This window comes from Rhamphochromis sp. 'chilingali', assembly GCF_963969265.1.
Source record: "Rhamphochromis sp. 'chilingali' genome assembly, chromosome: 18".
Lineage (NCBI taxonomy): Eukaryota > Metazoa > Chordata > Actinopteri > Cichliformes > Cichlidae > Rhamphochromis > Rhamphochromis sp. 'chilingali'.
Window position 1 is genome coordinate 23,261,201 of NC_137945.1, and position 21,924 is coordinate 23,283,124.

General features: G+C 38.5%; 2 protein-coding genes across 2 annotated transcripts; both read right to left on the reverse strand.

The window, feature by feature from the left end:
- Positions 1-139: 139 nt before the first annotated feature.
- Positions 140-4,793, reverse strand: LOC308385876 (myelin-associated glycoprotein-like; the record flags this gene model as incomplete). Its single annotated transcript, XM_080865070.1, has 7 exons — positions 140-400; positions 1,309-1,348; positions 1,509-1,596; positions 1,754-2,014; positions 2,084-2,389; positions 4,107-4,490; positions 4,721-4,793. 7 exons carry the CDS (start codon positions 4,791-4,793, stop codon positions 140-142), a joined length of 1,413 nt encoding a protein of 470 aa, XP_080721196.1.
- Positions 4,794-17,504: 12,711 nt separating this feature from the next.
- On the reverse strand, positions 17,505-21,237 carry LOC308385829 (sialoadhesin-like; the record flags this gene model as incomplete). Its single annotated transcript, XM_080865010.1, has 7 exons — positions 17,505-17,747; positions 17,912-17,951; positions 18,100-18,178; positions 18,341-18,622; positions 18,710-19,015; positions 20,613-20,996; positions 21,189-21,237. The coding sequence occupies 7 exons, from the start codon at positions 21,235-21,237 to the stop codon at positions 17,505-17,507; spliced, it is 1,383 nt and encodes a 460-aa protein (XP_080721136.1).
- Between the last annotated feature and the right edge of the window lie 687 nt (positions 21,238-21,924).

Consider the following 21,924-nt stretch of genomic DNA (forward strand, 5'->3'; position numbering starts at 1 on the left):
CTGTAGGAGGACTTTGGAACTCAAGAAGATGGAAGGTGGAGGGGAGGATTAAATGGTGGAAGGTAAAGTAGGGACGGATGTTACCCAGAAATCAGAGTAACAGAGTTTCCTTGCAGTCATTTGGACGAGTTTCTTCTTGTTATTCCACTATAGTTCTCAATTTTTCTTCAGGAAAAAGTTCCTCTTGGCCAAGAGCACTCTGTGTTGAGCTGTTTTCTGGCTTGTTGACTTTCACCTGTGCGTACACCGTATCCTGCTGCTCACCTCTGTCCCGCACTGAGTCAGAGGGCACTTCGTATCCCAGCGTAGAGAAATTGATCTCTCCATAATGGATGTTTTCTTCCTCTCCTTCTGTTTTACTTGCTGGCTCTTCATCAACCTGACGTTCAGTTATTTGAATCTGTTGAAATAAAACAACAGAAGGTTCTATGATTCTGTGAGTTGGGTCTATTCTTATTCATGTTTTTAGACATTTTACATTAACCTTCCTTTTTTCCTTGTTTCAAAAACGGCATTAAAATGTGTTTAACAACAGAAAACCCCTTAGATGTTGGTTTTTCAAATTCAAAGGGTATAACAAAAAATGGCAAGATAACATAATCCACACCATCATATGACAACTAGGGGAGCATGGCACCACTAAATGTCACAGAGATGGCTCTACGACCCAAAATATATGCAGTTTCCCCTTTTGAGAAAATTGTCCAAACATTTCATCTGGTAATCTCACTAGCTATCAGAAAACAACATGCCATTCTGGAGATGGCAGATATGGATCAATCCATTTAGGAATAAGGCGTGTGACAAGTGAAGCATTGTAAACACATTCCAGATATACTAATGCCCCGCCGTAAGAGAGGTCTGGGACAATTGAGTGAAGTGGCTGCCATAACTCTACAACCCTAGCACTGAAGTAACACCCAACAGGCAGCTGGTTCCATTCAGACATAAATGTTTGTTATGTGTTGCTGTAGAGAAACACATAATATGGCAGCTTTCTTAAGATAATAATGAGTGGTTGCAACTGGATGAATGCAGTCATTCTGCACTGGGAAAAAGGAAAACTCTGGTATTCCCATACAGGTTTTTTTCATGCAAAATGGTGTTGGCATTTAAAATTAAATGGCTTTATTTTAGATCTTTGGTGATAATGGGACAATTCTGACCCTGAGAGCAACAGCTATGTATAGAATGTGAAGACAACAAAAGTGTTAAATAGTTAGACTGCTCTGATAGAAGTATTACAATAAATACTTTTCTGAAGAGTCAGGTAACACTACAGGTCGTGTTGTATTTCAGTTTTCTTACCTGAGTCTGTTGTTGAGTTTGATGCTTTGACTTCAACCACCTGGAAGACGTCAGAGACAGTTGTATTAACTATATTCTGTTTTAGTTTAAATATATGTTTGAGCAAAGTCAAGTGTGATGGAAAAAACAGTCTTTATTATAAGGTAAAAATAAAATTAACTAACTGACTCATGTGTTTTGCTTAGATAGACGATACTTACCAAACAAAGACAATCAAACAGAGTAAGATTAAGAGTACAATGATTCCAATGATTCCTCCTATACATGGACACTGGGATGAAACATGACCTACAGAAAACAGCAAGTAAAAAACAAATAAAGCATGATTTAATGTTGACTCATTGATCGAGGCTGTTCTTGTTCACAACCTGAAGTTAGATGAAAGAAAAAGAAAAAAAGGAACATTTTGGAGAATATCTAACACATTTATGACTTTAGCCTTTACCTCCAACAGTCACATGAATCTCTGCTGATGTCTGATTACCCAGATCATTAGTTGCCACACAGTAATAAACTCCTCCATCTGTTACATTGAAGCTGTAAATCTCTCCTTCAGATACTTTCACAGCTCCATCTCTGCTCTTCTTGAACCAGGTGAAGTTGCTGACTGGAGGTTTGGCTCTGCTGGAGCAGGTCAGCTTCACCCAGCTGCCTGCTGACACCAAACCTGATGGACTGATGGATGCTGAGGTGTCTTTAGGAGCATCTGGAGAGAAAAACATAAATCATGTTGTCCGATGGGATTCAGTTCAACAACAAACTCTGATTGTCTTACATGAAACACTGAGAGTCTCTTCTGTCTTTGCTGTCTTGGTGTCGTTTCCTTGGTTCACAGGATATCTGGCAGAGCAGCTGATCTTCTTTCCATCATATGTGTCTGACAGAGTGATGTTCTGCTGGATTTTAGTTGTAAAGCTTCCATCTGTGTTTTCCTCTATTTCGTTAGGAGAGTCTTGTTGGAGATTCCAGGTGAGTTGAGGAGGGGAGTGTGGACAGGGAGTGAGAGCTGAGCAGGTTATAGTGACAGACTCCTTCTCCTTCAGATCACCTGGGATTGTAATATTGGGCCTCCAAGGAGAATCTGTGGTTTCACATTAAACACAGTTTGTACACTGATAATACAGTCAAGAAAAGGATAGAAAAACGTGACAACATTGAATAAAAACAATACAAGATGTGACAATTACTGACTACTCCCAGACTACTCCTCAAACAGCAGCACATTATTCCATGATTTAAAGACCCAGCTGAGAAACAAAGTCATTGACATATTATAGGCTGAAAGGATCACAAAAGCATTTCTAAGGCTTTGTGATGCCGCATGAACCACAGTGAGAACCATTATCCACAAAATGGAGAAAATCTGGAACAGTGGTGAAGTTTCTTGCCAACCTTCCAAAATTACTCAAGAGTGTATTTATGATTCATCCAGGAGTTCACAAAAGACCCCAGAACATCATCCAAAGAACTGCAGGCCTCCCTTTTCTCAGTTAGGGTCAGAGTTCATGATTCAAAAATAAGAATACGCAACTGGGCAATAAATGGTCTCCATGGGAAAGTTTAAGGAGAAAATAAATAGAGCTAACAGAACACAAAGGCACAACTTACATCTGCCAAAAATACTCTTTCGAGTAACAAGATGAAACTTGAAATTTCCTGTTACAACGGGCATAAAACTAACAAAGCATTTCATCAAGAGAACATTATACCAATAATCAAACATGGTGGTGGTTGTGTGACAGTCTGAGGCAGCTTCAGGATGATTTTCCCTAATTGATGGAACCATGAACTCTGATCTCTACCAGAAAATTCTGAAGAAAAATCTCCAGCCAATTGTTTGTGTCCTGAAGCTCACTTGGGTTATGCAGCAGGACAAAGGTCCAAAACGCACCAGCAAGAAAAAAAAAAGAACAAACAAACTCAGTACCTTACATCCCCCTAAAAATGTAATGCTTTGGTCTTGCTTGGAAAATTTTGGGAAAATGTGGTTGCGATGTGTTTTTAAAGAAAGTGCCATCTTTCATACAGGGTCAGATAGGTCTGCCTAAACCCTGGATGTCCCCAAATACATAAAATGACCATTAAAAAGTGAATGTTTAAATCTACTTAGGTTATATTTGTTTAATCGTGAACTTTATTTCATTTCAAACATGCAGAAGTGACAAATATGCAAAACCTGTTTAAGTTTTTAATCACTAACAGAAAGGATTTCTCCTTTTGCGTCCCCTCTAAGTGCAGGGAATGTTGGGAAAGAGATGTAAAGATAGATTTGTGTCAGGAAGTTAGTTTGTGTTGATGCATCAGTAACTTGTGAAGGAGTCACTACTTATTCATTTGAATGATTTCTTCTCTTTGATTTTTAATTTTCAGTTTTCTTGCAGTTTTGCTGAAGTTGTGTTCATTTTTAAGGGCTTTGCACAAGCTGATTAAGGTCTTCTGAACAAGCTGGTATTGACCTCAAGGAGGTTTGAGTAATATGTGGTAAATATATCTGTTGACAGTGTGCAGTACAGATTTTTAAAACCTATGTTTACCGCAGAGCACTGTTAAATACTTTTTAAACGTATTTTTGACTGAATTCCAATTTTACTGTTCACAATAAAGAATACAAAATATAATATTATTATAATATTATTATAATATTATTATAATATTCTGCATTCCAGTTCACTTTACAGTTGTGGTCAAATAAACAGAGTGATATCAGCCTCTTTATTTGACCATAATGCTTTTTGATGTTTAAACTGCTAATGATTGGACTTTATATTCTTAATAAGAATGAAATGAAACTCTCTTACCTTTAATTGTTATTTTAAGAGGATCACAAGAAGCTGTTGCCTTGAACGGCCAGTTCATAATTCTGAAGTAGTATGTGTTTGCATAATTTGTGATTAAATTGGAAAACAGAGTGGTGCAGCTTTTCTCCTTCAGGTTTCCTGTAATATTCATTGGATAGATGTTAACTGTCCCACTGCTGTTGAAAATCACATTTTCTGGATGTGCAAAAATATCAGAATTATTTTTAATCCACACTCCAAACACAGGTCTTGTGCTGTCAAACTTTACTGGTCCAGCATCACTAAAGTTACATGGGATTTGTAAACAAGATCCACTCAGAGCTTCCATCTCTGTTGGTGCCGTGATGAACAGGTGTATGTTTGGAGGACAAGCAGCCAAAGAGTCTGGGAATCCAGAGAGTAAAAAATAAAAGTTGAAAATCTAAATGAAGAGAAAATTCATATTTACAAAACTGACTTTAAGTGTCATGGATTTGCTTTTTTCTCCTGTTCTTTCTACACCTTCGGTACAAAATGTTTCACTTAACTTACAAATATAAAATGTGTGACTTTGTAAAGTTTCTCTATCTGCACTGATCTGTCAGACTGTAAATGACTGTAATGAGACGGCTCACTTGGAATAAAGAGGAGACTCAGTAACATGATGCCTGTCATGATGTTCACAGACTGGACTGTCACAAAACTCATCACCTGTATAAAGAAAATACATAATTACACAAATAAAATATCAAACCAGAAATTATCTTTTATAAGGTGTTTGGGTTTTTTGTAAAATGCACAATTGCTTAAATTTTAAAACAAATGTCTTACCTAATGATCAGACTGCTACAGACGAGAGACGACAAAGTAAAAGTCAATGTGTCATTTCAGCAGAAACAGAGCTAGTGAAACACTTCTCTGTTTAGATGTTGTCATGTCAAAGCAAATTTTAGTTTTCTGTCTTTCTTTATTCAGTCAATCTGCTTTTTATGTTCCCATCATGCACTCTGCTGACACTTCAGACACTGCCACTCCCACCTGCCTGCCTCCACATTCACCTGTGCTGACCCTTCACTCACACACTAACCTGTTCCTCATTCCTTCAACATGTCCCTTGTACTCAGAGTCGCTCATTTCAGTTGTCTTTTTACTTTGTTTTGTCCGATCAAGTTTTTCTGTCCTACAATCTGATCTTCATTATTTGTGACTATTGGATGCTTTGACTTTTTGACCTTGCATTTTTCCCTTAAATAAAGACTTTTAAAATCTTATATCTCACTCCTGAGACATGCTGTTGGCTCACAATCATTCTGTCGCAAAACTGTAACATAAATTTATTTTTATAATAATTGTTTTTGGAGCCAAACGTGTTATCACACAGTATCACGACCTGTGTTACCCCAGACAAGCACTGCTTATTTCAAACTACTATAGTCTGCACATTCAAAGCAGTGTTGGGAAATTTTTCATGTGTGTTTCCCACACTCATTGAAATAATAGCTCAGGTTCCAATTTAATCATTTGAGCCCCCAAACCCCCTTTTTGATATGTTTCTTCTCAGTTTGCTGGCTGGATTTACACAGTGCTTTTCTTGTCTTACTGAACACTCTGATCACTTTTAACAACATGTCACACTTTTTGTATACATCCATAGCCTACAGAGTTTCACCCAATGGTAGCTGGACATTTATTTCAAGATTGCTCCCATATGAATAACAAATCCCATAAGAAGATACAAAACATGTTGGCAGGAACATAAAGACTCAAATTTAAAAAGCTGAAGTATGTGGAGATTACATTTTGCAGAACTATTTCTGTTTTTGTGGAAAAAGGAGTTCCTCCTTCAACTTCTGCTTCTTGTTATAACCACAAGAAATCACCTGAAAACAGTTATTACAGGTGAAGTTAAGACAAAAAATGAACTTAAAAAGTGGCAGGATGTTGTTTGTGTAATTTCACTAAACTGTAAAAGAGACACATTTATAGGTTTCATGTGCGTATTCCTTGTTAATGTAATGCTACGTCACTACAGTTCTCGTATTTTCTTCACCTCAGTTTCTTCACCTCAGAGTTCTTTGTAGCCTTCACTCGTCTTTACATGTCTTGCTCTCCTCCTGGGTCTGTCACGGCCCGGAGGATCAGCAGGCCGCTGATTAGTGGTTTTGTCTCTCTCTCTCTCTCCCTCTCGCCTTCTCTATCTCTTTCTTGCCAGGGCAGAACTCACTGCGGGTTCACGCCCTCGGCCCACGCCCCTCTGAAGAGGAAACACCTGGGCCTCATCAGTGCAGGCAGAATTTAAGCCAGGGAGTGGCTTCTACTCTTCGCTGGATCGTTGCGTGTGACTCGCATCAGTGCAGCCTAGCTCAGAGCAAGTTCACTTTCGTTTCTCTGCGCAATCCTTCTAACGTGTGTTTGTTCTGTACATAGATCCCCTGGATCGACCTTGTGTTCCCTGATTGGATTCCTGTTTTTGCGAGTGTTTGGAGAGAGACTGATTGCGAGTGGAGATTGTCTGAAGAGGAGCAAGTGTCTTTTTCCCTACCTGGATTCCCCCGGAGCCTTTTTCCCTGTCACCACTTTGTATATAGCACCACCCCTGGACTACTTGTATATACACCTGGTGGAACTGTAATAAATCTCTACATTGTGCCTCTAAGCTTCTGAGTCCTGCGTGTGAGTCCTCAAGCGAACTGTGACAGGGTCATAGTGCCCCAGGTTTTTTTTTTGTTTGTTTGTTTGTTAGTTTTTGTGTTTAGTTTTTGTCCAGTTGTAGCACCCCTCTGATTTCCACTTCCGGGATAAAAATATAGATGTGGACACATGCATCATACTTCAGTTTACTAACACATGAACATGCAAATCTGTGATGTGTTTTAACATCTCCTGACAGCAGATGTAAAATAATCAATTGAAACTATTAAGCTCACCTGATGTCACTGCACAACAAACTGTCGTTATTGTGGTGAAGCTTCTCACAATATATGATTTATTGTTGGCACTGAAAGAACCACTCCAGACACAGCAGAGAAACCCATTTATATGGCAGCTTTTGGCTGACATGTAAATCTATTTATCAACCAATAAATGACTGATTAAATAAAAGCAGAAACATTTAAACACATTGGGGAAGTTTGTTATCAGTCAAAGTTTCTGCCACCTGTGTGAGTACAGGCACACAAATCTCTGTGACAAACCTTTGCAATTTCCTTTCTTCCACACATGATGTCATCTAAATATGATCTCTAGTGATTTAGTCAGCCTTTTATGCACATATATGAACACACGAATCAAACTCAGAGCTCTCTGAAGAGAAGCAAACTACTGAAGTGTAAATTTCATACCATATCAGTCATCAGATACATCATATACTAACCAGTTACATCTTTATTAAAGTCTAAGCAACATTAAAGTCTAATGTCCAAACAGGATTTAAAGCAGTTTTTCTAACTAACATTAACATAGTAATACCTGCAGCAGGAGCAGGGTTTGTTTTCTTTAGAGAAAGGATCACACCCATAGAAACACAACTGAAAATATGTGTATCTTGTTATCTTGTCATTTAACATATATATACTTGCCTGGAAATTTCAACAAAAACATTCAACATTCACACTTTCTTTCATTCACAGCAGTGCTGTGCCACACTACAAATTTTTGGTTTTGATCCAATACCAAGTAAATACAGAGCCAGTATCGTTTACACTTATCTGATACGATGTTTAAATTGGTAGCTTGCTGACATCAACCACCCCACATCACAATCATACTTGGAGCAGGCAGGGGTGAATCTAAAGGGGAGCATTTGTTGTACTGACCATATTTATTTTAAGGCTTCTGGAAAATCGTGTGTGTCTCAGTTTTTCTCAGGTTTATGTGTCACAGAGTGGAAATTTGTATTTGTTTTATGGTTTGTGTTGTCTTGATCTCACTATGTATTGGTGTGTAAAGTATATTTATTCCTGTCAACAGAGACTTTAGCATACAGAGAATGTTTTTATTGCACAAGTATCTTTTAAAATTGTGTTTGTTAATTCTCTTTTTTCTTCCTTCTCTGGAATAAATGGTCTGTTTAAGACCTATTTAGTCTCTGTGCCCTGAGCTCTGATTCACTTGCTCCCCTCCTCCTTGTAAGAGAAAGAATTTTCTGGGGTGACATTTAGACCTACCAGCTTTAGTACACAAAGCACTAGTAGCTGCACATTCCATGTCTGGCTTTAGCTTCACTAGTTCAGTGGTATAGTTTATTTGTCGCCATTGCCTTTTTGTTTCTACATTTTTTAACAGCCAGAATAAAAGGCTCGCTTTTTATTAAACTTCATTACTCTCCCTCTTCTTTTCTGCTTTTGGGTCCGCTCCTCAAACACACCGGCCACCCAGGTCATAACAAATACATTATCTAAACTTAGCAGGTAGCTAGCATCCAACACAAATAACTTGACAAAATGTCTTTTTTATTTTATTGGTCAGAGTTCTGGTCCTAATAAAAGAGTGGCTTCGTAGCCAGTTCACAGATTGTCTGTCACAAAACTCCTCACATATGGAATCAAAAGATTAAATAACAAAATAAATAAATTGACACAAGTAACCACGCTAAACTGTTCCTCATTTGTTTAAAGACAGTTTTTGTGCTTTTATATGAACACAATCATTCATGACAAATTCACCAGGAACTGTATTAGTTATCAGTGTTGGGGAGTAACAGAATACGTGTACCGCCGTTACGTATTTAAAATACTAAATAGGAGTAACTGTATTCCGTTACAGTTACAGTTTAAAAAGGTGGTATTTATTTAGTTACTTTGTTGACATAAATGGATTACACGGCGGTATTTTCCTGTTTCATATTGTCACGGTTCTGGGTCGGTGCGACCCAGTATTTTGAGTTCTAATGTTTTGGTTTATTTTTGAATGATCGGTTTGTTACTCTTGTTCTTTGATTATTATTAGAATTCTATGTGTCTGTTTATTCATGTTAAGGATTTATTCTTCGGTTGTGTCTGTGTAGTATAGTTGTATTTGTAGTTCCATGTGTCATTTTCTGTCTGTGTCACTAGGGATGGGTATCGTTTAGGTTTTATCTGATACCGGTGCCAAAACGGTACTTTTGAAACGGTGCCGGTGCTTAAACGGTGCTCGAACCGGTGCTCGAACCGGTGCTTAAAGAATAAAGAACACAAACTTCGTCCAAAAACCTCTTGTGTTTTTATTTTTCCCAGTTTTTTTTTTAAGCAAAATTATAACAAAGTTAGCCCTTTCTGTCAATAAAACATAACGTCTTTGGTTGGAGCCAGTGCTTAAACAATTGAAAACACAAACTTTGTCATGAAACCTGTGATGTTTAGCAGTTTTTTGGCAAGAAGATAATCATATTAGCCTTTTCTGGAGCTATACGGCATCGCTCTTGGCTGATGGCATGCCCAGCACAAGAGAAAACTCTTTCAGAAGGCGTTGATGAGGCTGGGACACACAAGTATTTTTCTGATATGGCAGATCAATTGGGGAGTGTATCCCTCTTACTCCACCACCAGGCCACAGGGTCTTGTCCAGAGGTAATTCCTGGCAGTCTTTTGTATATTTAAAGCTCCTTCTGTACCTGCTCTGTGATTGAGGGGACTCTACCCGCTTGAGAAGCAGCCTGTTGAAGCTCTCTGTCTTCATCCTCAAACAGCTTTTCTAAGGGTGACTTCTGGACCTTACTTAGCTGAAAAACAACAAAAAAAGATGTGTGAGGTTTGCAAAATAAATAAAGATCACTTTTAGAATGTAGTGATTGTGTTAGAAAAAATCTGAAATTACATATTTTTCTGGCTTGTCCATGTCAGCATCATCCACCTCGCTGTGTGCTTTGGGGTCCTCAGTGGGAGGCTATGGACACACAGATAGTAAAAGAGCATTCCTTCAACATAGAAACTACATCATGATGCAAAAGGACAAGATTGTACACACACACAATGAAAATACCTGCGCAATTGCTGCTGTGGCATTTGCAACTGCTGCCTTCTCCAACCTGTCCCAGATGTCAGTAGCTGCCTCACCATCTAGCCTGCCTTTAAAACGTAGGTCCATCATCGTGGCCTCCTTCAGAAATTTCTGAAGGTTTTCATCCTTTAAGTAAAACAAGATATAACATAGGAGCTGATACTGAAAAAAGGTAACCCTATTTTTCATGCGCATTGACATTGTCTGCAAATACCTGATATCTTTTCTGCAGACTACCCCAGACTTTTTCTTTTATTGAAGAGGTGAAAACACTGTCTTCATCACATCGTCTGAAATGTGCCTCCAGCTTGGCCAGGATGGGGATGATTTGGCTGCACGTGGGTGACTTGTCACTTGAGACACACATGGTTGACGTGTACAGGACTTGCATGCACTTAATAAACTCCTCTGCCTTGATTAAATCAGTGTGCGTGAACCTTTCTACCCTGTTGAAAAATATTCACAATGTTAAAGGTAACTGACGTAATTTAGCTCTTGCAAGTGATGCTCATGTCATTCACTTACTTGTCCTTCTCTATAGGCTTCCTCAACCGTTGATCCAGAGCAGCTGCCTGGATTGCATCAAACTGCTCCATAAATCTCTCCAGCATTAGGAAGAGAGAATTCCAGCGCGTCTTAACATCAAGAATTACATTATGCTCTGGCAAATCTAAAGCACAGATAGACACAAACATATTTTAAATTACTATAAAAAAGGTAATATGAATAACAATACTTCTTGATATGTAACTGCATGCGCTACTTACTCAGGATTCGCTGCTTTTCTCTGAGCACAGTTTTGCTCAAGAATGAACGTTTGAGCCACACCACAACTGAACGGATTTTGGCACACCAGCTGGAAACTGCATACACATACATACATGTCATACACCTTTTGTGTGGCCAGGTTGAGGGTATGAGCAAAGCATCACACTTTTAAAAAGTCCAATTTTTTCAAAGCAACATCCATGTTACAGGCATTGTCTACAGTGGCAGCAATTATTTTCCCTCCCAAGTGAAATTGCTCCACAACGCTTGATATTTCTTTAGCGACAACTGGACCTGTTTGTGACTCATAAACTGCTTCAGTGCTGAGCACATTCTGCTTCATTTTGCCTTCGTAGATGTAGTGAACAGTCACTGTGAGGAAATGGTCCTGAGCAATACTGGTCCATCCATCACAGGTGATAGCGACCTTGTTAACCTGTGCCAAATTCTGGATGAGGTTGCTTTTCTCCACGCAATACCAAGCAGGTATAAGGCTACATTCACACTGCAGGTCTTAATGCACAGTTCCGATTTTTTGATCAAATCCAATTTTTTTGTCTGCTTGTTCACACTACAAATAAAATGCGACAGCAAACGCGCTCTAGTATGAACGCTCAAAGCGGCCCGCATGCGCAAAAGAAGACGTCACACACAACGCGCTCTGTTTAGACCCAGAGCAAACAGTATTGTTTGACTAATGGCCCTTAATATAAAGACTTCGGACTTTACGTTTCCCAATCTTTGCTTTAAGTTATTTTGTTGTCAAAGGAGCTTGCAAAGAAAAGCGTCTGGACTTCTTTAAGTTGCTTGAAGACGTTTCACCTCTCATCCGAGAAGCTTCTTCAGAACTGAACTGAAGAAGCTTCTCCTTGGTCCCTGTAATGCAACATGGATTACATTCCCCACCATCCTGCACTTCTGTTTTAGCAGTTCTCCGTTTGCCGTCTGTTCAGCATATACAGCTGTGTGGGACATACACACTGAAATGTCAGGCAAAACGGTTTATTGCGGGACGGGAGCAGCACTGACTGGGGCAAAACATTTACTTTATCAGGCCCTAGGTTGGGGTCAGGGGGTTCTCTGTCATATTTTTAATTCAATTCAATTCAATTTTATTTAGATAGTGCCAAATCACAACAAAAGTCGTCTCAGGGCGCTTTAAAATATCCCCTTTAAAATATTTTTACATCTTGGCATTTGTTTCGCTCCTTCACACATATATTACATTTGCATTTGAAGTACACTTCAAATTGGGACAGCTGTCGTCGTGTGGCGATGACGTAATCGCACTCAAAATGCATACTCCAAGCGTGCGGTCTCTAAATTGGGACACAGCCACAGACTAAATACACACAAGGGTGATTAGGGGAAGTGGAAACACCTGACACAAGTCTGACATAATGAGACAATGGAACCAAAGCTGACTACACTGACATAGGACACAGACCTTCAAAATAAAACAGGAAACATGAGACACAGACAAGACAATATAAACTTGACAACATAAGACATGCGGCATGAAACACAAAGCCTCAACAGACCCAGGAACATGACAGTAAGTTAGTTTCTCTTTTCTTTTTCTTAGAATTTTAAGAGGAGGGGTGCACATCAGCAGTTTTCTTGTGTTTTTGTTTGTTTGTTTTTTGTTATGTGTTTTTTTTTTCTTTATTAATGATAGGTTTGAAGCTTAAACCTATTCGCTGGAACGTTCAAGACAATTTAATTACACAGCAAAAGCAAGACACAAGTAGGCAAGTTCTTTATGTTTCTCGTGCACGGGAGAGAACTGGACAAACACCGTTCCTTCGCTTGACCCCTGTTGCTCTCATCCGCTCCCCCGTAACACTGCTCTTTTATAGAGATTGACAGACCACGTGACTTTCGCGCATTGCATGCCGGGTACTCGTGGCAAAACAATCAAAGCAATGCATCAAACGCAAGCATCTGCAGCACCGCAAAACGTTCATTCTCCGGTTCCAATACCTTCTTGCTTTTTCTTTGTTCCCCAAAAAGGTTATGTACAAAATGAAGGAGAACAATGCCGGTCCATACAAAGACAGACTTGATGTCAAAGAAGAGATAGGAGGAAAAAAAGCAAAGGAGTGAAAGGGTTAAATGGCCTGTATTTATATAGCGCTTTACTAGTCCCTAAGGACCCCAAAGCACTTTACATATCCAGTCGTCCACTAATTCACACACTGGTGATGGCAAGCTACATTGTAGCCACAGCCACCCTGGGGCGCACTGACAGAGGTGAGGCTGACCCCTCTGACCGCCACCAGTAGGCAACGGGTGAAGTGTCTTGCCCAAGGACACAGCCACCGAGACTGTCCAAGCCGGGGTTCGAACCGGCAACCTTCTGATTACAAGGCGAACTCCCAACTCTTGAGTCACGATCGCCCCGCTTTCAGCCTTGCGATATATGACTACATGCTCAGCCAGCTGAGCGAAAACCTGTGCCCAACTGCATTAAATCACCAGATTTGTAGAAGGCATAGAGATGGGAAGCCTAACACATGAAACACAAAATGACCACCATGTATTCTATTTATTTCAACAAAGTAACTGTATTCTGATTACCACCCATTTAAATGGTAACTGTAACGGAATACAGTAACTCATATTTTGTATTTTACATGTATTCCATTACTTCCCAACACTGGTAGTAGGAACAGAGAATGCTCGGACTGACAAGAGCTGTTACTTTGCAGAGATGATCATGAAACAGTGGACTCCAGGGTGGAGTAGGTTGCACAGTCTCTAACTACCTGTCCATGCCAAACAGCCAAAGTGAAGATTGGCTCTCAACTTGTTTACAGCCAAAGTACAACAGAGTCGTGGGGTGCCAGGATGTCACTGCAGAAAACAACCAGTAAATATTGTTTATATTGATTGTTTGTATGGATAGCACAACCCAGTGGAGAAAACTGTGTAGTTCTGGCTTAAAGGAAACAGCCTACTAAACATAATATTGTTCTTTCAATATTATGTAACCATATGACAGCCACATGTGCTTCTACTCCTGGTGTTAGTCCAAAATAGCGAGGGTTGCATCGGGAAGAGCATCCAACGTAGATGCTATGCAAAATAAAACATGTGGATATAAAGAATGATATTTCAATGCAGATCAGCTCAAGCCTAGATTAACTCCCCCTGTTGATATTGTTCAACATGGTGCGTGTGGAAAGGAAAAGGAAAGGGGAAACGTTGAGAGCCAGGGTCAAAGTATAAACGGAGGAGTGTGGAGGTAACAGTCGGGACTCTAAAGGGTCTAAAGGAAGCAGCTGAAAGAAGAAGAAGATGACTTAAAAGAACTATGTCAGAAATATTTCACATAAACAGTCCAGGGTTCGTACGGGTGCTTGAAATCCTTGAAAATGTCTGAATTTTAATATTGCCTTTTCAAGGTTTGAAAAGTGCTTGAATTTCAGATGTGGTGCTTAAAAGTGCTTGAAAGTGTAACTGTAGTTCATTCACCACAAATAACTTTCTGAATGAATAGTTTTCTTATCAGATAGAGAAATAAAATGAGTCGCAAAATGTAAAAGCAAAATTTCCCCGCCTGGGCTGCCTTGTCTGTTTCATCCCCTCCCTCGGACACTCGGGGATGAGTGCGCTATTATAACTGTAGGTTGCTGTTTTAATGAGTGTTTGATGGAAAACGACAATGGCGGAGTCACATGATAGGCGAGTGCTAGTAAATAATTTTCCAGTACGTGTACGTTACACATGCTATTTTTTAAAATTATGATTATTATTTTGCTATCAAACTCGCTGGAGAAATGATTGAAATGCACTGAGTGTGATGCAGTATGGCAACACTATTATGGGATATGCTGTGAACTTAGGTAACATTACTTAGCAGTAATGTGAGTTAATTTACTCAAGTGAAAGCTTTAAACATTAGCCTAATACATAACTAGCCAATTTAGGCTTTCTGGTTAACCCTCTGGGGTCGACGGACCCAGAGTCTCCATTTCAACTTGGGTCGAACTCGCGGACTTCAAACTATATACCAGTTTTTAAATTGTGTTGATAGGTCATGTAAAACTGAAGTTTTTTGAGGGGGGTTTCTGAATAAAACAGTGGTGTTTACTCCGGGAAGAAACGGTATAAACGGCGTTTTCTATGGAGAGCGCTAGCAAACACGCTTTGCTTGTGAGTAAAAAAAGAGAAAGAAAAAGCACTTTTTCCCTATTGGTGGAAAAATGTACCATTTCGACCAATCAAAAAATGATATGGCAACATGTGGCATTTGGTTACTTGGGAAGAGGTGGAAGTTTTAGGAGTGACCGGCGACAGAGAGCGAGTGAGCGAAAGAGAGAGAGTGTGTTTTGATACGTGAGAGATTTGTGACGTTTACCATGTTTGGAGTCTCAAGTTAGTGTGTTGTCTTGTGTAGTTAGTGTGTAGTGTAGTCGTTGTTTTGTTCTACTAGTGAACGTCACAGTTGCTGCAAAAAAGCCACCAAAGGCAGGTTGCAGTGTAAACGCTGAGTGACACACCTGCTGTCAGACCTGCAGGTTTATCCCTGTGCTGTTCTCATCTGTGTTATAGTGGACACAAACTATTTTTTGGAGTTGCATAAATAATTTGTGTGCCTTCTTATATGATGCAGAACACCTGATTGTTCTGTAAATAGTTTGAAATGGTTATATAAAAAACGCCTTGGCCGTATTTGTAAGTAAATAGTACCATATAACTTTGTTATTTGCAAAACTTTTTTTTTAAAAATGTAACATTTCTATTTGCATTTCAAGTTATGAAAATGATTCGTTAAACATGCTTGTGGTTTTTACAGTCAAAAATATCACTTTCTACTTGTATTTTAAATTTTGTCTGAATTTAAATAAATTGTGCTGATACAGTTTGTCAAAATGAGAAAATAACAGATTGGCAAGATAAACAGTTTTTAAAGGTGAAATATAGAGGCCAAATCAAAAGTAGTCAAAAATGGCCAATTATACCCTGGACCCCAGAGGGTTAAAGGCTAAAAGTAAAGTTGTCACCAAGTACTGTTTATATTTGTGTGTATTGCTGCAGCTTTTTTGAGTATTAACTTGGTGCCTTTGGGTGAAACAATGGTAATATGAGGGACCGATCCATATGGTCACAAAGAATAGCCACTTGTTTCTGTGCTACCAAAGTTCCCCGGCTTTCATTCAAAATGTGTTTCTGGTCAGCACCTGCACATTAAACTACTTAAACATTATAAATGTCTTCAAGCTCACACTGAGGCCTGTGGGGCACAAGTACAGTACACACATTTATATGTGTATTTGTACATGAATATTTCATACTTTAAGGCTTTCTGTTTATTTAAGGGAGATAAACAAAATACATTGGAATTGTACATAATAATAACACAGATGATAAATTCAATAGATTTTAAGTAGATGCTTGTGCATCCTTAAAGTCTTATATGTTGAATTGAACTATGTGATCTGTTCAAAGCCTCCCAGTCAGTGCTGTTCTCCATGTTCTCCTGTCTGACTGTACATGATGTTATTAGCACAAACACTTCAAATGTGATCATTTAGGACTCCAGCAATAATACAGACAGCAATGTAGTTAGCAATAGAACAGTTTTATTGGGAATTAACTTAAAAAACAAACAAACAAACATATGTCTCCTATTTTTTGTCACACAGGAAAGAAGCATCAGTATCTGATGAGAAGACGCATTTATTTAGTTTTTTTTTTTCAACAGGAGAAGAAAATCTCTAACAGTTGATTTGTTCACATTTTCACATCTTAATTTTTAAGTGGAATGTGCATTTCGAGTTTATACACTGTGTATATAAGAGGACCGTTTCCTTTTGCAGTATTTTTGTGTGGTGCATTTTTAACAAAAGGGGAACAAAGGAACAAAGTTCACCTAGGATGATTTGTTTAAATACTGAGGTGATGCAAATTGAAACATGCATTTTAACGGGGGGGCTGGAAAAGCTTGAAAAGGGACGTTGAAAGTGCTGAACGTGCTTGAATTTGATCCTGAAAAAGGCATATGAACCCTGACAGTCTGATGCATAATGACATCAGCTGTCCTCTCTTTAACAAAAAGCGAGCCGGCTGGTGAAAAAATACAAAAGCAAATGGCAAAGGCACACAAAGCTGAAAACTAAACTATTACCTATACTGGGTGAACTAGGACTAGACTTGAGAAACATGAACATGATGAGACTTGAGAATTCCAGTGACATGACACAAATAAAAACAGATAAACAAAGGGAGACAGAAGATTGAAATACACAGAGGGATAATGGGGGAAGTGGAAACAGCCGATACAAATAAACACGATGACACAAGGGAAGCAAAACGAAACACACTGGACATGGAACACAAGAATGTCAAAATAAAAGAGAGGCGTAGACTGGGAAACGTGAGCTTGACACAAGTGTTGAGGGCAGAGTGCAGAAAAAAACTCAAACGAAGCTGCAGCATGTGTAGGTTTTGATTTTCAGTTTTACAGAACTGACATGTGAAACCAGTTCCTTATTGAAGTGCTGAAACTTCTGCTTATTCAGATTTTTCATGAACACAAGAAAATGAAAACAGAACATGAAAAGTTGCAGGGTGTTGTTTCTTTGTCATCACTGAACTGTGAAAATGACCCACAGAAAGGCTCCATGTGTGTATGTCGACGCTGAAGTAATGTCATTTTACAACATTTTAAATTTTCTTCACCTCACTGTAGAGTTCCTCCTGGACATGAGGACTCTGTGTTAAGTTGTTTTCTGGCTTGCTGATTTGCACCTGTGCGTACTCTGTATCCTGCTCCTGTCTTCTGTCCTGCACTGAGTCAGAGGATGCTTGATGCTTGGAAATGTTAATCTCACTATAATGGATGTTTTCTTCAACTTCCTCTGTTTTACTTCCTGGTTCTTCAACAACCTGCTTTTCATTTATTTGAATCTATGGAATTAAAATAATAGAATACTCCTTAAGCTGACTCTGTTATTTTTTTGTTACATTAAATGATCAGACTGCTCTGACAAAGATGCTACTGTAAATAATCACTAGAACAGTCAGTTATCCTGCAGATAGATTTTTGTTTTGTTTTGTTTTAATTCCCTTACCTGAGTCTGTTCTTGTCTTTGATGCTTTGATTTTAACCAGCTGGAAGACACAAGAGGCTGTTAAATTAACTTTACTAAATATAATTGTGAATAAAGTTAATCTATTGGAAAACAGATATTTTAATTTGCAGCTAAAATATCTTTGACACTAACAGTATGTGTTTTCTACTTTCATGTGTGATACTTACCAAACAAAGATTATCAAGCAGAGTAAGATTAAGAGTAAAATGATCCCAATAATTACGCCAATATGTTGCCACAGTTTGTCTGTTGAAGCACAATCTACAGAAATCATGAAGTAACAAAAAAAAGGATTTTATGTTGACATATTGATTCAGGCTGGGCTTCGTTACTACTTGAAGTAGTTTTTTTTAAATGAAAGATATAATAGATACAAAAAAGTTTTTAAAAAATGATGGGAGCACATACTTTCCTCTTTAGGCAATGGGCCTTTAACAGTCATGTTAATCTCTGCTGATGTCTGATTACCCAGATCATTAGTGGCCACACAGTAATAAACTCCTCCATCTGTTACATTGAAGCTGTAAATCTCTCCTTCAGATACGTTCACAGCTCCATCTCTGCTCTTCTTGAACCAGGTGAAGCTGCTGACTGGAGGTTTGGCTCTGCTGGAGCAAGTCAGGTTCACCCAGCTGCCTGCTGACACCAAACCTGATGGACTGATGGATGCTGAGGTGTCTTTAGGAGCATCTGGAGAAATAAAAGAGAGAAAGTGATATCCCATATACCATGGTGTCCTGAAGGATTCAGTTCAACAACAAACTCTGATTGTCTTACATGAAACACTGAGAGTCTCTTCTGTCTCTGCTGTCTTGGTGTCGTTTCCTTGGTTCACAAGATATCTGGCAGAGCAGCTGATCTTCGTTCCATCATGTGTGTCTGACAGAGTGATGTTCTGCTGGATTTTAGTTGTAAAGCTTCCATCTGTGTTTTCCTCTATTTTGTTGTGAGAGTCTTGTTGGAGATTCCAGGTGAGTTGAGGAGGGGAGTGTGGACAGGGAGTGAGAGCTGAGCAGGTTATAGTGACAGACTCCTTCTCCTTCAGATCACCTGGGATTGTAATATTGGGCCTCCAAGGAGAATCTGTGGTTTCACATTAAACACAGTTTGTAAACTAATAATACCGTCAAGAAACAGATGAAGATCAGCCACAACAATGGATTAAAAACCAAAGTGAGGTATTGTCCTCCTTCCTGAAATCCTGCATATTTGTCTCACTTAAAGGTTTCGGATTAAAACTCAGTTTAATATTAGACAAAGATAACCTGAGTAAAAGATGGTGGTGGTTGTGTTATGGTCCTTGACTCAAAAGAATAAAATTAAAAAAAACCTGAAGGTGACGTTTACCACGTGAAATCCAAAATAAATGTAATGCTTTGATTTTAAACAAGTTGTTCATGCTTGGAAAATGTAGCTGAATAAAATTATTAGGCAAAGAAGAGGGAACCAAAATTCTTCAATAGCACTGTGAATGACTCATTACCAGCTATCAAAAACACTTGCAGTTCTTGCTGCCAAGACATTTAAGTACTAACACAGGGGATTGGATAACATTTTTCCTTAAAAATAAAATCACCATTCAAAACTGCAATTTTTATTCAGTCAGATTGTCGTTGTCTTATCATAAAATATTATTTCAGTTGAAACATGCAGAAGTGACAAATATGCAAATGCCGTTTTAGTTTTTAATCACTAACAGACTAATTTGTGTTCTAGTTTCAGTTTAGCTCATCCAGTCAATTTCTAGGTTGCCATTAGTCCTTTGTTTCTTAATTTCTTTGTGTCATCTTTCCCTATGTTAAAACTCCCCTTGTTGTTTATTGTTTGTTATTGGTCATGTTTCTTGCCTTTCTGGTTAATGTTGTCAAGTTTGTGTCATGCCTGCGTCTTGTCATGTTTTCCTGTTTATTGTGAAAGTCCAGTTTCCATGTCTTTGTGTTTTTGGTTTACATTTCCTGTGCATCATTATGTTCATCCTAGTCAGCTGCTTCCTCATGTGTCTCCACTCCCCCTAATCACATTATGTGTATACTTAAGTCCTTTGTCTCTTAATGTTTTTTGTCAGGTCGTCTGTTATCTTTGCCACAGGGTTTACAGTTTCATAGCATTCCTAGTTACTCTGTATTCATAGTATTTCATAATCTTTTCACAGAGTGTCATTGTCTTTTAGTTTATACAGTGTTCATAGTCCCCTTAGTTTTCCCAGTTTCAGTGTGTCTCTAGAGTTGTTCTCATGCCATCAGCCACAATAAAGGCTCGCTTTATTTTTGGAAACATAGTTCTGTCTTCACCCTGTCTGCTTTTGGATCTACCTCATCTACACACCGGCACACCCTGCCGTGACAATTTAAACATAACAAAAAATCATAAATATGCTTTTAAACAGTGACTTTTTCTTTGTATGCAGGATTTCTTCTCTTTTATTTTTTATTTTCTGTTTTTTTCTGTCTTTACTACAGTTTTTTTTTACTGATTCCCAATTTTACTGCTCACAATAAAGACCCCAGAAGACTAATTATTGTCCTGAGCCGTCTTAATTTTCCGAGTTTCCAGCTAAACACAAAACACTTAAATGTGCTTATTTCTGTTACATTTGTTCATAATTTCTTTTTTAGTTGTTTTGAATAAAAGCTGCAGCTGATTATACTTTGTTTATAGAAATTAGAGGAAACTTTCTTACCTTTAATTGTTATTTGAAGAGAATCACAAACAGCTGTTGCCCTGAACGGCCAGTTCATAATTCTGAAGTAGTATGTGTTTGTATAATTTGTGATTAAATTGGAAAACAGAGTGGTGCAGCTTTTCTCCTTCAGGTTTCCTGTAATATTCATTGGATAGATGTTAACTGTCCCACTGCTGTTGAAAATCACATTTTCTGGATGTGCAAAAATATCAGAATTATTTTTAATCCACACTGCAAACACAGGTCTTGTGCTGTCAAACTTTACTGGTCCAGCATCACTAAAGTTACATGGGATTTGTAAACAAGATCCACTCAGAGCCTCCATCTCTGTTGGTGCAGTGATGAACAGGTGTGTGTTTGGAGGACAAGCAGCCACAGTGCCTGAAAAACAGAATATCATGAAAATATAGAAATGTAGATAAAGAGAAAATCCATGATGAACAATCTGACTTTAAGAGTCGTGGGTTTGCTTTTTATCCCTTGTTCTTTTGACATCCTCAGATACTTGACTTTGTAAAGTATCTGTCTGCTCTGATCTGTCAGACTGTAAATGACTGAAATGAGATGGCTCACTTGGAATAATGAGGAAACTCAGTAACATGATGTCTGTCATAAAACCCATCACCTGGAAAAACATGAAGAAAAGAATCATTACACAAATAAGACACAAAAACAGGAACTTGCCTCATTTTGTAAAGCACTTACAAAACAAAAACTAAAAAAAATCTAATAAAGCCTTTTTTTTCATTGCAATGCACAAAATTAATAAACTGTGTAAAGGTTTTCTTACCAAATGATCAGTCTGCAACACAGGAGAGACGACAACGTAAAAGTCAGTGTGTGATTTTAGCAGTGTGAGTGAAACACTTCTCTGTTTAGATGTTGTAATGTCAAAGCAAACAGACCTGTGATAATTTTGGTTTTCTGTTGTTCTTTAATCAGTCAGTCTGCTTTTTGTTCCCATCATGCACTCTGTTGACACTTCAGATGCTGCCACTCCCACCTGCCTCTAGATTCGCCTGACACTCCACTCACATGCAAACATATTCCTCATTCTCTCAGTAGTTCCCTTCCATGTACGCCTCCCTTGGCTTTGTCTGTTCTGCGTTTTTTGAGACTGACCTTAGTGTCCGTGTGTTTGTTTTATTTTATTTGCTAAATAAGGACTTTTCATTTTTATTTGTATCTAAAAATATTTTAGATATATTGGGGGGTTTTTTCTTACAGCAACAGAATAATTGCCAAAGAGCTATTACCCAAAAACATAGTATCTACATGGTGTACACTGTATTTTCCACACAAAAAAAGA